Source organism: Ornithodoros turicata, chromosome 4 (assembly GCF_037126465.1).
Source record: "Ornithodoros turicata isolate Travis chromosome 4, ASM3712646v1, whole genome shotgun sequence".
In the NCBI taxonomy this organism is placed as follows: domain Eukaryota; kingdom Metazoa; phylum Arthropoda; class Arachnida; order Ixodida; family Argasidae; genus Ornithodoros; species Ornithodoros turicata.
In genome coordinates, this window is record NC_088204.1 from 35550722 (window position 1) to 35565655 (window position 14934).

General features: G+C 54.0%; 2 protein-coding genes and 1 long non-coding RNA gene across 3 annotated transcripts; 2 read left to right on the top strand and 1 right to left on the bottom strand.

The window, feature by feature from the left end:
* Window positions 1–7779: 7779 nt before the first annotated feature.
* LOC135392326 (histone H2A-like) lies at window positions 7780–8223 on the top strand. Its single transcript, XM_064623041.1, has one exon. It carries the CDS (start codon window positions 7780–7782, stop codon window positions 8221–8223), a length of 444 nt encoding a protein of 147 aa, XP_064479111.1.
* Window positions 8224–10749: 2526 nt separating this feature from the next.
* Window positions 10750–11193, top strand: LOC135392327 (histone H2A-like). Its single transcript, XM_064623042.1, has one exon. It carries the CDS (start codon window positions 10750–10752, stop codon window positions 11191–11193), a length of 444 nt encoding a protein of 147 aa, XP_064479112.1.
* Window positions 11194–12965: 1772 nt separating this feature from the next.
* LOC135392981 (uncharacterized) lies at window positions 12966–13708 on the bottom strand. Its single transcript, XR_010422353.1, has 2 exons — window positions 13592–13708; window positions 12966–13126 (listed from the first exon to the last, which is right to left on the bottom strand). It is a non-coding gene; the product is annotated as an uncharacterized LOC135392981 (long non-coding RNA).
* Window positions 13709–14934: the final 1226 nt, after the last annotated feature.

Consider the following 14934-nt stretch of genomic DNA (forward strand, 5'->3'; position numbering starts at 1 on the left):
TATGATAGTCCCAGGACAAATTTTCTGAAAAATGTACTCCTAGCACTTTCATTGACTTCACAACCTCAATGCGATGATCCCCAAGAAATATATCGACAGGGCAGAGAACTGGTTTATTTTTGATCTGAATAAAACTGCCTTCGTCTTAGTTACGTTTACTACTAAGCCATTAACACTGGCCCAAAGCCTTATCTCATCGAGAGCAATATTCGCTTTGTCAACGACTTGTTTCACATCGGCACCAGAAACAAAAAGGGTGGTATCATCAGCATAAATCAGGAATTTGTTATCTGCTGATACGGCTACAACGTCATTAATGTAAACTGAGAATAACAGTGGCCCAAGGATACTACCTTGCGGAACACCAGTCGCCACCTCAAGCCTGGCAGAACAATCAGTATTTATTGAAACATACTGTTTACGTGAGGACAGATACGACCTGAAAAACGACAGACATACACCACGGATCCCATATCTCTCCAATTTGCCCAGGAGCACTGAATGATCAAGAAGGTCGAAGGCCTTAGTGAAATCTATATAAATCCCTAAAGTGAGTTGTTTGTCCTCAAGATTGCGAATAATTTCTTCTTTCTGACATAGGAGTGCTATTTCCGTGGATCTGAACTTCCGGAATCCGAACTGCAAGTCACTAATGACACTATGCTTTGAAAAAAAATCTGTCAATCTTTTATGAACAATGCGTTCAAGGCCTTTAGAAAACACAGGGAGCAGCGATATAGGCCTGTAGTTTCCCAATACATTTGGATCACCACCTTTGCTCAGGATAATTACCCGTGCAGTTTTCATTTTGAAAGGAAATACACCAGTAGAAAAAGACAGATTGTAAATATGAGTTAAAAATGGGGCGAGAAACTCGATGACATGCTTAACTGGTTTAATTTGAAAGTCATCACAATCCCGCGCCTTGCTCTTATTTAAATTCAAGAAAGAAGAGCACACCTCTTCAACAGTGGTAGGACCCAAAAAAAAGAGTATCAGCAATTGAATTCGTAATATAACTACAGGCATCAGCGGGACTAGAAGTGGACACACTGGGGTAGCGCTGAACTAGGGTTGTTAGGTATTCATTAAACCAGTCACACAGACATTTACCGCTAATAGCTTCTCCGTCTATGATCATATTATTAAATCTGGGAACATTGGGACGAGTAATGTTTTTCAAGGTCCTCCAAATATTTTCGGCATTGTTACCTGCATTTTCAAAGAGACGCCAGTAATATACGGCCTTGGCTTGTTTCACAGCCCGGTTTACTTCATTGCGATAACGCTTAAATCTTTTCAAAGATTCAACATCCCTAGTGAGGACAAATGATCTATACATGTTGTTTTTCTCGCGAATCATGCATAATAATTGTGGCGTAACGCAGGGTTTCCGTGCCTTGCGACGAAAACTGATTAATTTCACGGGGAAATGAGTATCATATAAGCGTTTGAACTTGCCCAAGATTTATCGCGTCCTACCTAACGCAGGCCTTGCCCAACGTCTGGGAGCAGGCTCCCGGGTTTACGTCGTAGCCGTGCTCGAATTCCTGGCTTCCCAAATGCTCCAGTCGGCGGGCAACGCCGCAACCTATGAGGCGAGGGTCACCCCCCATCGTCTCCCCAGGCTGGCCGTTGTCTGCGGGCAGTTTGTCTTCAACCTCTCCAGCAACAACTTATCAAGTCGTACAAAAGCTGGCACTAGCTTGTGAAAGAGGAAGACCCGGGCCATCAGAGGAGTGCTCGAGTTCGTCCTCAGTCGTATTTATCGCGTCCTACCTAACGCCGGTTTTGCCGAACGTCTGGGAGCAGGTGCCCGGGTTTACCTCGTTGCCGTGCTGAAATTCCTGGCTTCTGAAATGCTCCAGTCGGCGGGCAACGCCGCAACCTATGAGGCGAGGATCATCCCCCATCGTCTCCTCCGGCTGGCCGTTGTCTGCTGGCAGTTTGCCTTGAACCTCTCAAGCAAAAACTTATCAAGTCGTGCAAAAGCTGGCTCTAGCTGGTCAAAGAGGAAGACCCGGGCCATCAGAGGAGTGCTCGAGTGCGTCCTTGATCGTATTTATCGTGTCCTACCTAACGCAGGTTTTGCCGAACGTCTCGGAGCAGGCTCCCTGGTTTATGTCGTAGCCGTGCTCGAATTCCTGGCTTCTGAAATGCTTCAGTCGGCGGGCAACACCGCAACCTATGAGGCGAGGATCATCCCCCATCGTCTCCTCAGGCTGGCCGTTGTCTGCAGCCGTTTGTCTTCAACCTCCCCAGCAACAACTTATCAAGTCGTACAAAAGCTGGCACTAGCTAGTGAAAGAGGAAGACCCGGGCCATCAGAGGAGTGCTCGAGTTCGTCCTCGGTCGTATTTATCGCGTGCTACCTAACGCCGGTTTTGCCGAACGTCTGGGAGCAGGCGCCCGTGTTTACGTCGTAGCCGTGCTCGAATTCCTGGCTTCTGAAATGCTTCAGTCGGCGGGCAACGCCGGAGCGTATGAGACGAGGATCATCCCCCATCGTCTCCTCAGGCTGGCCGTCGTTTCTGGCAGTTTGTTTTTAAGCTCTCCAGCAACAATTATCAAGTCGTGCAAAAGCTGGCACTAGCTAGTGAAAGAGGATGGCCTGGCCCATCAGAGGAGTGCTAGAGTGCGTCCTTGGTCGTATTTATCGCGTCCTACCTAACGGCGGTTTTGCCGAACGTCTGGGAGCAATCGCCCGGGTTTACGTCATAGCCGTGCTCGAATTCCTAGCTTCTAAAATGCTCCAGTCGGCGGGCGACGCCGCAGCCTATAAGACGAGGATCATCCCCCATCGTCTCCCCAGGCTAGCAGTTGTCTCCTGGCAGTTTGTCTTTAACCTCTCCAGCAACAACTTATCAAGTCGTACAAATCCTGGCACTAGCTACTGAAAGAGGAGAGCGCGGGCCATCGGAGGAGTACTCGAGTTCGTCCTCGGTCGTATTTATCGCGTCCTACCTAACGCAGGCTTTGCCCAACGTCTGGGAGCAGGCTCCCGGGTTTACGTCGTAGCCGTGCTCGAATTCCTGGCTTCTCAAATGCTCCACTCGGCGAGCAACGCCGCAGCCTATGAGACGAGGATCATCCCCCATCGTCTCCCCAGGCTGGCCGTTGTCTGCTGGCAGTTTGTCTTCAACCTCTCCAGCAACAACTTATCAAGTCGTGCAAATGCTGGCTCTAGCTGGTGAAACAGGAAGACCCGGGCCATCAGAGGAGCGCTCGAGTTCGTCCTCCGTCGTATTTATCGCGTCCTACCTAACGCAGGCTTTGCCCAACGTCTGGGAGCAGGCTCCCGGGTTTACGTCGTAGCCGTGCACAAATTCCTGGCTTCTCAAATGCTCCACTCGGCGAGCAACGCCGCAACCTATGAGGCGAGGATCATCCCCCATCGTCTCCTCCGGCTGTCCGTTGTCTGCTGGCAGTTTGCCTTGAACCTCTCGAGCAAAAACTTATCAAGTCGTGCAAAAGCTGGCTCTAGCTGGTGAAAGAGGAAGACCCGGGCCATCAGAGGAGAGCCCGAGTTCGTCCTCGGTCGTATTTACCGCGTCTACCTAACGCCGGTTTTGCCGAACATCTGGGAGCAGGCGCCCGGGTTTACCTCGTTGCCGTGCTCGAATTCCTGGATTCTAAAATGCTCCAGTCGGCAGGCAACGCCGCAGCCTATGAGACGAGGGTCATCCCCCATCGTCTCCCCAGGCTGGCCGTTGTCTGCGGGCAGTTTGTCTTCAACCTCTCCAGCAACAACTTATCAAGTCGTACAAAAGCTGGCACTAGCTAGTGAAAGAGAAAGACCCGGGGCATCATAGGAGTGCTCGAGTTCGTCCTCAGTCGTATTTATCGTGTCCTACCTAACGCCGGTTTTGCCGAACGTCTGGGAGCAGGGGCCCGGGTTTACCTCGTTGCCGTGCTCGAATTCCTGGCTTCTGAAATGCTCCAGTCGGCGGGCAACGCCGCAGCCTATGAGACGAGGGACATCCCCCATCGTCTCCCCAGGCTGCCCGTTGTCTGCTGGCAGTTTGTTTTTAAGCCCTCCAGCAACAATTATCAAGTCGTGCAAAAGCTGGCACTAGCTAGTGAAAGAGGATGGCCCGGCCCATCAGAGGAGTGCTCGAGTGCGTACTTGATCGTATTTATCGTGTCCTACCTAACGCAGGTTTTGCCGAACGTCTCGGAGCAGGCTCCCGGGTTTATGTCGTAGCCGTGCACGAATTCCTGGCTTCTGAAATGCTGCAGTCGGCGAGCAACGCCGCAGCCTATGAGACGAGGATCATCCCCCATCGTGTCTTCAGGCTGGCCGTTTGTCCTTAACCTCTCCACCAACAACTTATCAAGTCGTACAAAAGCTGGCTCTAGCTGGTGAAAGCGGAAGACCCGGGCCATCAGAGGAGTGCTCGAGCTCGTCCTCGGTCGTATTTATCGCGTGCTACCTAACGCCGGCTTTGCCGAACATCTGGGAGCAGGCGCCCGGGTTTATGTCGTAGCCGTGCTCGAATTCCTGGCTTCTGAAATGCTCCAGTCGGCGGGCAACCCCGCAGCCTTTGAGACGATGATCATCGCCCATCGTCTCCTCAGGCTGGCTGTTGTCTGCTGGCAGTTTGTCTTTAACCTCTCCAGCAACAACTTATCAAGTCGTACAAAAGCTGGCTCTAGCTGGTGAAAGCGGAAGACCCGGGCCATCAGAGGAGTGCTCGAGTTCGTCCTCGGTCGTATTTATCGCGTCCTACCTAACGCTGGTTTTGCCGAACGTCTGGGAGCAGGCGCCCGGGTTTATGTCGTAGCCGTGCTCGAATTCCTGGTTTCTGAAATGCTCCAGTCGGCGGGCAACGCCGCAACCTATGAGGCGAGGATCATCTCCCATCGTCACCTCCGGCTGGCCGTTGTCTCCTGGCAGTTTGCCTTTAACCTCTCGAGAAACAACTTCTCAAGTCGTGCAAAAGCTGGCTCTAGCTGGTGAAAGAGGATGACCGGGGCCATCAGAGGAGTGCTCGAGTTCGTCCTCGGTCGTATTTATCGCGTCCTACCTAACGCAGGCTTTTCCGAACGTCTGGGAGCAGGCTCCCGGGTTTACCTCGTTGCCGTGCTGGAATTCCTGGCTTCCGAAATGCTCCAGTCGGCGGGCAACGCCGCAACCTATGAGGCGAGGATCATCCCCCATCGTCTCCTCCGGCTGGCCGTTGTCTGCTGGCAGTTTGCCTTGAACCTCTCGAGCAACAAGTTATGGAGTCGTGCAAAAGCTGGCTCTAGCTGGTGAAACAGGAAGACCCGGGCCATCAGAGGAGCGCTCGAGTTCGTCCTCCGTCGTATTTATCGCGTCCTACCTAACGCCGGTTTTGCCGGACTTCTGGGAGCAATCGCCCGGGTTTACGTCATAGCCGTGCTAGAATTCCTGGCTTCTAAAATGCTCCAGTCGGCGGGCAACGCCGCAGCCTATGAGACGAGGGTCATCCCCCATCGTCTCCCCAGGCTGGCCGTTGTCTGCTGGCAGTTTGTTTTTAACCTCTCGAGCAAAAACTTATCAAGTCGTGCAAAAGCTGGCACAAGCTAGTGAAAGAGGAAGACCTGGGCCATCAGAGGAGTGCTCGAGTTCGTCCTCGGTCGTATTTATCGCGTGCTACCTAACGCCGGTTTTGCCGAAAGTCTGGGAGCAGGCGCCCGTGTTTACGTCGTAGCCGTGCTCGAATTCCTGGCTTCTGAAATGCTTCAGTCGGCGGGCAACGCCGCAACCTATGAGGCGAGGATCATCCCCCATCGTCTCCTCAGGCTGGCCGTTGTTTGCTGGCAGTTTGTCTTCAACCTCTCCAGCAACAACTTATCAAGTCGTGCAAAAGCTGGCTCTAGCTGGTGAAACAGGAAGACCCGGGCCATCAGAGGAGCGCTCGAGTTCGTCCTCAGTCGTATTTATCGCGTCCTACCTAACGCCGGTTTTGCCGAACGTCTGGGAGCAGGTGCCCGGTTTTACCTCGTTGCCGTGCTGGAATTCCTGGCTTCTGAAATGCTCCACTCGGCGAGCAACGCCGCAACCTATGAGGCGAGGATCATCCCCCATCGTCTCCTCCGGCTGTCCGTTGTCTGCTGGCAGTTTGCCTTGAACCTCTCGAGCAAAAACTTATCAAGTCGTGCAAAAGCTGGCTCTAGCTGGTGAAAGAGGAAGACCCGGGCCATCAGAGGAGAGCCCGAGTTCGTCCTCGGTCGTATTTATCGCGTCCTACCTAACGCCGGTTTTACCGAACATCTGGGAGCAGGCGCCCGGGTTTGCCTCGTTGCCGTGCTCGAATTCCTGGCTTCTAAAATGCTCCAGTCGGCGGGCAACGCCGCAGCCTATGAGACGAGGGTCATCCCCCATCGTCTCCCCAGGCTGGCCGTTGTCTGCGGGCAGTTTGTCTTCAACCTCTCCAGCAACAACTTATCAAGTCGTACAAAAGCTGGCACTAGCTAGTGAAAGAGAAAGACCCGGGGCATCATAGGAGTGCTCGAGTTCGTCCTCAGTCGTATTTATCGCGTCCTACCTAACGCCGGTTTTGCCGAACGTCTGGGAGCAGGGGCCCGGGTTTACCTCGTTTCCGTGCTCGAATTCCTGGCTTCTGAAATGCTCCAGTCGGTGGGCAACGCGCAACCTATGAGGCGAGGATCATCCCCCATCGTCTCCTCCGGCTGGCCGTTGTCTGCTGGCAGTTTGCCTTGAACCTCTCGAGCAAAAACTTATCAAGTCGTGCAAAAGCTGGCACAAGCTAGTGAAAGAGGAAGACCTGGGCCATCAGAGGAGTGCTCGAGTTCGTACTCGGTCGTATTTATCGCGTGCTACCTAACGCCGGTTTTGCCGAAAGTCTGGGAGCAGGCGCCCGTGTTTACGTCGTAGCCGTGCTCGAATTCCTGGCTTCTGAAATGCTTCAGTCGGCGGGCAACGCCGCAACCTATGAGGCGAGGATCATCCCCCATCGTCTCCTCAGGCTGGCCGTTGTTTGCTGGCAGTTTGTCTTCAACCTCTCCAGCAACAACTTATCAAGTCGTGCAAAAGCTGGCTCTAGCTGGTGAAACAGGAAGACCCGGGCCATCAGAGGAGCGCTCGAGTTCGTCCTCAGTCGTATTTATCGCGTCCTACCTAACGCCGGTTTTGCCGAACGTCTGGGAGCAGGTGCCCGGTTTTACCTCGTTGCCGTGCTGGAATTCCTGGCTTCTGAAATGCTCCAGTCGGCGGGCAACGCCGCAACCTATGAGGCGACGATCATCCCCCATCGTCTCCTCAGGCTGGCCGTCGTCTGCTTGCAGTTTGTCTTTAAGCTCTCCAGCAACAACTTATCAAGTCGTGCAAAAGCTGGCACTAGCTAGTGAAAGAGGAACACCCGGCCCATCAGAGGAGTGCTCGAGTTCGTCCTCGGTCGTATTGATCGCGTCCTACCTAACGCCGGTTTTGCCGGACTTCTGGGAGCAATCGACCGGGTTTACGTCATAGCCGTGCTCGAATTCCTGGCTTCTGAAATGCTCCAGTCGGCGGGCAACGCCGCAACCTATGAGGCGAGGGTCACCCCCCATCGTCTCCCCAGGCTGGCCGTTGTCTGCGGGCAGTTTGTCTTCAACCTCTCCAGCAACAACTTATCAAGTCGTACAAAAGCTGGCACTAGCTAGTGAAAGAGGAAGACCCGGGCCATCAGAGGAGTGCTCGAGTTCGTCCTCAGTCGTATTTATCGCGTCCTACCTAACGCCGGTTTTGCCGAACGTCTGGGAGCAGGTGCCCGGGTTTACCTCGTTGCCGTGCTGGAATTCTTGGCTTCTGAAATGCTCCAGTCGGCGGGCAACGCCGCAACCTATGAGGCGAGGATCATCCCCCATCGTCTCCTCCGGCTGGCCGTTGTCCGCTGGCAGTTTGCCTTGAACCTCTCAAGCAAAAACTTATCAAGTCGTGCAAAAGCTGGCTCTAGCTGGTCAAAGAGGAAGACCCGGGCCATCAGAGGAGTGCTCGAGTTCGTCCTCGGTCATATTGATCGCGTCCTACCTAACACCGGTTTTGCCGGACTTCTGGGAGCAATCACCCGGGTTTACGTCATAGCTGTGCTAGAATTCCTGGCTTCTGAAATGCTCCAGTCGGCGGGCAACGCCGCAGCCTATGAGACGAGGGTCATCCCCCATGGTCTCCCCAGGCTGGCCGTGGTCTGCTGGCAGTTTGTTTTTAAGCTCTCCAGCAACAACTTATCAAGTCGTACAAACGCTGGCACTAGCTAGTGAAAGAGGAAGACCCGGGCCATCAGAGGAGTGCTCGAGTTCGTCCTCGGTCGTATTTATCGCGTGCTACCTAACGCCGGTTTTGCCGAACGTCTGGGAGCAGGCGCCCGTGTTTACGTCGTAGCCGTGCTCGAATTCCTGGCTTCTGAAATGCTTCAGTCGGCGGGCAACGCCGGAGCGTATGAGACGAGGATCATCCCCCATCGTCTCCTCCGGCTGTCCGTTGTCTGCTGGCAGTTTGCCTTGAACCTCTCGAGCAAAAACTTATCAAGTCGTGCAAAAGCTGGCTCTAGCTGGTGAAAGAGGAAGACCCGGGCCATCAGAGGAGAGCCCGAGTTCGTCCTCGGTCGTATTTATCGCGTCCTACCTAACGCCGGTTTTGCCGAACATCTGGGAGCAGGCGCCCGGGTTTACCTCGTTGCCGTGCTCGAATTCCTGGCTTCTAAAATGCTCCAGTCGGCGGGCAACGCCGCAGCCTATGAGACGAGGGTCATCCCCCATCGTCTCCCCATCCTGGCCGTTGTCTGCGGGCAGTTTGTCTTCAACCTCTCCAGCAACAACTTATCAAGTCGTACAAAAGCTGGCACTAGCTAGTGAAAGAGAAAGACCCGGGGCATCATAGGAGTGCTCGAGTTCGTCCTCAGTCGTATTTATCGCGTCCTACCTAACGCCGGTTTTGCCGAACGTCTGGGAGCAGGGGCCCGGGTTTACCTCGTTGCCGTGCTCGAATTCCTGGCTTCTGAAATGCTCCAGTCGGCGGGCAACGCGCAACCTATGAGGGCGAGGATCATCCCCCATCGTCTCCTCCGGCTGGCCGTTGTCTGCTGGCAGTTTGCCTTGAACCTCTCGAGCAAAAACTTAGCAAGTCGTGCAAAAGCTGGCACAAGCTAGTGAAAGAGGAAGACCTGGGCCATCAGAGGAGTGCTCGAGTTCGTCCTCGGTCGTATTTATCGCGTGCTACCTAACGCCGGTTTTGCCGAAAGTCTGGGAGCAGGCGCCCGTGTTTACGTCGTAGCCGTGCTCGAATTCCTGGCTTCTGAAATGCTTCAGTCGGCGGGCAACGCCGCAACCTATGAGGCGAGGATCATCCCCCATCGTCTCCTCAGGCTGGCCGTTGTTTGCTGGCAGTTTGTGTTCAACCTCTCCAGCAACAACTTATCAAGTCGTGCAAAAGCTGGCTCTAGCTGGTGAAACAGGAAGACCCGGGCCATCAGAGGAGCGCTCGAGTTCGTCCTCAGTCGTATTTATCGCGTCCTACCTAACGCCGGTTTTGCCGAACGTCTGGGAGCAGGTGCCCGGTTTTACCTCGTTGCCGTGCTGGAATTCCTGGCTTCTGAAATGCTCCAGTCGGCGGGCAACGCCGCAACCTATGAGGCGACGATCATCCCCCATCGTCTCCTCAGGTTGGCCGTCGTCTGCTTGCAGTTTGTCTTTAAGCTCTCCAGCAACAACTTATCAAGTCGTGCAAAAGCTGGCGCTAGCTAGTGAAAGAGGAACACCCGGCCCATCAGAGGAGTGCTCGAGTTCGTCCTCGGTCGTATTGATCGCGTCCTACCTAACGCCGGTTTTGCCGGACTTCTGGGAGCAATCGACCGGGTTTACGTCATAGCCGTGCTCGAATTCCTGGCTTCTCAAATGCTCCAGTCGGCGGGCAACGCCGCAACCTATGAGGCGAGGGTCACCCCCCATCGTCTCCCCAGGCTGGCCGTTGTCTGCGGGCAGTTTGTCTTCAACCTCTCCAGCAACAACTTATCAAGTCGTACAAAAGCTGGCACTAGCTAGTGAAAGAGGAAGACCCGGGCCATCAGACGATTGCTCGAGTTCGCCCTCAGTCGTATTTATCGCGTCCTACCTAACGCCGGTTTTGCCGAACGTCTGGGAGCAGGTGCCCGGGTTTACCTCGTTGCCGTGCTGGAATTCTTGGCTTCTGAAATGCTCCAGTCGGCGGGCAACGCCGCAACCTATGAGGCGAGGATCATCCCCCATCGTCTCCTCCGGCTGGCCGTTGTCTGCTGGCAGTTTGCCTTGAACCTCTCGAGCAAAAACTTATCAAGTCGTGCAAAAGCTGGCACAAGCTAGTGAAAGAGGAAGACCTGGGCCATCAGAGGAGTGCTCGAGTTCGTCCTCGGTCGTATTTATCGCGTGCTACCTAACGCCGGTTTTGCCGAAAGTCTGGGAGCAGGCGCCCGTGTTTACGTCGTAGCCGTGCTCGAATTCCTGGCTTCTGAAATGCTTCAGTCGGCGGGCAACGCCGCAACCTATGAGGCGAGGATCATCCCCCATCGTCTCCTCAGGCTGGCCGTTGTTTGCTGGCAGTTTGTGTTCAACCTCTCCAGCAACAACTTATCAAGTCGTGCAAAAGCTGGCTCTAGCTGGTGAAACAGGAAGACCCGGGCCATCAGAGGAGCGCTCGAGTTCGTCCTCAGTCGTATTTATCGCGTCCTACCTAACGCCGGTTTTGCCGAACGTCTGGGAGCAGGTGCCCGGGTTTACCTCGTTGCCGTGCTGGAATTCTTGGCTTCTGAAATGCTCCAGTCGGCGGGCAACGCCGCAACCTATGAGGCGAGGATCATCCCCCATCGTCTCCTCCGGCTGGCCGTTGTCCGCTGGCAGTTTGCCTTGAACCTCTCAAGCAAAAACTTATCAAGTCGTGCAAAAGCTGGCTCTAGCTGGTCAAAGAGGAAGACCCGGGCCATCAGAGGAGTGCTCGAGTTCGTCCTCGGTCATATTGATCGCGTCCTACCTAACGCCGGTTTTGCCGGACTTCTGGGAGCAATCACCCGGGTTTACGTCATAGCTGTGCTAGAATTCCTGGCTTCTGAAATGCTCCAGTCGGCGGGCAACGCCGCAGCCTATGAGACGAGGGTCATCCCCCATGGTCTCCCCAGGCTGGCCGTGGTCTGCTGGCAGTTTGTTTTTAAGCTCTCCAGCAACAACTTATCAAGTCGTACAAACGCTGGCACTAGCTAGTGAAAGAGGAAGACCCGGGCCATCAGAGGAGTGCTCGAGTTCGTCCTCGGTCGTATTTATCGCGTGCTACCTAACGCCGGTTTTGCCGAACGTCTGGGAGCAGGCGCCCGTGTTTACGTCGTAGCCGTGCTCGAATTCCTGGCTTCTGAAATGCTTCAGTCGGCGGGCAACGCCGGAGCGTATGAGACGAGGATCATCCCCCATCGTCTCCTCAGGCTGGCCGTGGTTTCTGGCAGTTTGTTTTTAAGCTCTCCAGCAACAATTATCAAGTCGTGCAAAAGCTGGCACTAGCTAGTGAAAGAGGATGGCCTGGCCCATCAGAGGAGTGCTAGAGTGCGTCCTTGGTCGTATTTATCGCGTCCTACCTAACGGCGGTTTTGCCGGACTTCTGGGAGCAATCGCCCGGGTTTACGTCATAGCCGTGCTCGAATTCCTAGCTTCTAAAATGCTCCAGTCGGCGGGCGACGCCGCAGCCTATAATACGAGGATCATCCCCCATCGTCTCCCCAGGCTAGCAGTTGTCTCCTGGCAGTTTGTCTTTAACCTCTCCAGCAACAACCTATCAAGTCGTACAAATGCTGGCACTAGCTACTGAAAGAGGAAAGCGCGGGCCATCGGAGGAGTACTCGAGTTCGTCCTCGGTCGTATTTATCGCGTCCTACCTAACGCAGGCTTTGCCCAACGTCTGGGAGCAGGCTCCCGGGTTTACGTCGTAGCCGTGCTCGAATTCCTGGCTTCTCAAATGCTCCACTCGGCGAGCAACGCCGCAGCCTATGAGACGAGGATCATCCCCCATCGTCTCCTCAGGCTGGCCGTTGTCTGCTGGCAGTTTGTCTTCAACCTCTCCAGCAACAACTTATCAAGTCGTACAAAAGCTGGCACTAGCTAGTGAAAGAGGAAGACCCGGGCCATCAGAGGAGTGCTCGAGTTCGTCCTCGGTCGTATTTATCGCGTGCTACCTAACGCCGGTTTTGCCGAACGTCTGGGAGCAAGCGCCCGTGTTTACGTCGTAGCCGTGCTCGAATTCCTGGCTTCTGAAATGCTTCAGTCGGCGGGCAACGCCGCAACCTATGAGGCGAGGATCATCCCCCATCGTCTCCCCAGGCTGGCCGTTGTCTGCTGGCAGTTTGTCTTCAACCTCTCCAGCAACAGCTTATCAAGTCGTGCAAATGCTGGCTCTAGCTGGTGAAACAGGAAGACCCGGGCCATCAGAGGAGCGCTCGAGTTCGTCCTACGTCGTATTTATCGCGCCGGTTTTGCCGAACATCTGGGAGCAGGCGCCCGGGTTTACTTCGTTGCCGTGCTCGAATTCCTGGCTTCTGAAGTGCTCCAGTCGGCGGGCAACGCCGCAACCTGAATGGGACAAACTTTGGGACAAGGAAAGAGTTTGTCGCCTTAAGTGATAATTGCAGCCTTGAGAAAGCTCTTGTGGTTGTTTTGTGTATGTACTATACAAAGGACCTCGACTATCCCTGTGCATTCGGCCAGACGCTTGGCTTGATCCAAACTGTGTTGGTTAAACAGTCACCCTTCCAGCGTTACCAGTAGTAGTGTATCAGCTCAAGTATCCGGCAAGTCACATCTTCGTCTGGACGCCATTAATTAGCAATTAGAGCAATTTGGGACCCCCCACAGTAATTAGGATCATTCAGGGAGTCATTACACTAATTGGGGATCATCTAAGACACGTCCAGACGAAGATGTGAGTTGCCGGCTACTTGAGCTGATAAAAAATAAAAAAATAGGTAGAAAATAAAATGAAAAGATAGAAATAGAGTGGAGAGAAACAATTTATTCGAAAATCAACGATGCCGCGGCGAAGAAGCCGCTCCGGGGTGACCAGTGCTTGTTGACGTCGGGTAGTTGCAGAGATCGACGACAGGTGGCCACTTAGTTGCAAGGCATCACACCAGATGGCGCCACCATCATAGCTCTAGAGGAGAGAGACAGAGAACAAGATACTAGCGGCAGGTAAAAATGACAGCACTGCTAAACAAGTCTAGGCATGCGAGAGAAAAGGTCTAACCGCTACTGCTAAACAGAAAACAGTACACATCGGGGAAAAAGGCTTACGGGGGGGACGATCGCTTAGGCCTAACCACAACACTACGCAGCTAACACAAGGCGGGAACCACACATCGCTAAACATGCGAGAAAAGGCTTAACACGAGCGCGGTCTCCGCTAAACACGGCAAACATACGAGAAAAGGAGCGCGCTTGGGCATAACCTCAACACTACGCAGCTAACACAAGGCGGGAACCACACATCGCTAAACATGCGTCAACAGGCTTGGACACCGCAAAACAAGTCTAAACATGCGAGAAAAGGCTTAGCACGAGCGCGGTCTCCGCTAAACACGGCAAACATACGAGAAAAGGAGCGCGTCAAATCACTCACCTTTTCCCCCGCGGCAACTTCCAGGCAGAAACTGAGCGAGCGCGGAGAACAACACGTCTGCTCTCTACGAGATCCAGCCAGCAACTGAGCGAGCGCGCGGAGCGCACGTCCGTCTTCCGCGACGGTCCGAGAGAAACTGAGAGAGGCGACGCGCGCGCGCGCCCTCTGCTCCACCCGTCCGCGCATGCGCGCGCGCGCGCTCCTAGCGCCCCCTGCGCCGGCCGCGGGTGTTTTCGGTTTCGGCTCTCTGCTGCTGCGCGCGCGCTCCTAGCGGCGACGGGTGGCTTTTCAGTTTCGCTTTCATTCTCCGTTCGTTGCGCGCGCGCGTTTATCTCTATAAAGGCAGCGCGCACCGCGCTCGCGTCATCATTCTGACCGATACGTGAAAAACGCCATGTGTGGTTTATTCTCCTGCGCTTCTCGTCGTCGCAAGGAAAAGACAAAAAACGAAGAACTTCGCGAATTTATACGCGGCATCGTGGAGGAAGCCTTTCAAGTCCACCGCCTGGAATGGTTGCAAGCGCGTCAAGAAATGTGTCAGGACAAGATGAAGACGCTCGACCGCATCTTAGCGGCGGACAGACTGGCGAAAAAGAAGTCCAACTTTAGCCTGGACAATCTGTATTGGGAACGCAGTTCCGATGTAGAGGACGACGACGAGGATGTGTAAATAAAAGCGATACATTTCTCTTCGAGTCTCAGTCTCTTCTTTTTCTTCGTGCAACGTGTACGCACGCAACATGTCTTCCCCCGAACCTTTTCGTTTCCGTCATCCCTTTCGCTGTATCTTAAGCGGTCCCTCCATGTGCGGCAAATCTACGTTCGTTGCTAACGTGTTGAGGAACCTGAACGACGTGGTAGACAAGCCTCCGTCACAAATATTCTACGTGCAGAAATATGCTTCGCCGAGCATGCAGGACGAATTCGGGGACTCCGTAAAATTTACCAAGGAGCTACCGCGAGAGTGGGACACGTCGCGCGCTACGCTGATCGTCGTCGACGATCACATGACCGACGCCGGTTCCTTGAAGGAGGTGACCGATCTTTTCATTCGGGGTTCTCACCACGCCAACGCGTCGATCTTCTTACTCGTTCAAAACATCTTTTTCGACAGTAGCCATTTTAGAACAATATCCTACAACGCCAGTTACGTCGTCCTGTGGCGCACCGTGCGCAGCGTGCACCAGATGGAACATTTCGGCCAACAGCTATTTGGCAGAAAAAGATTGGAGTATTTTCTGGACGCATATAAACAAGCGATGTCGTCGCCCCACGCATATTTACTCGTGGATCTTCACAACTATACGCACGAGGATCACAGGTTGCGTAGCAATATCTTTCCG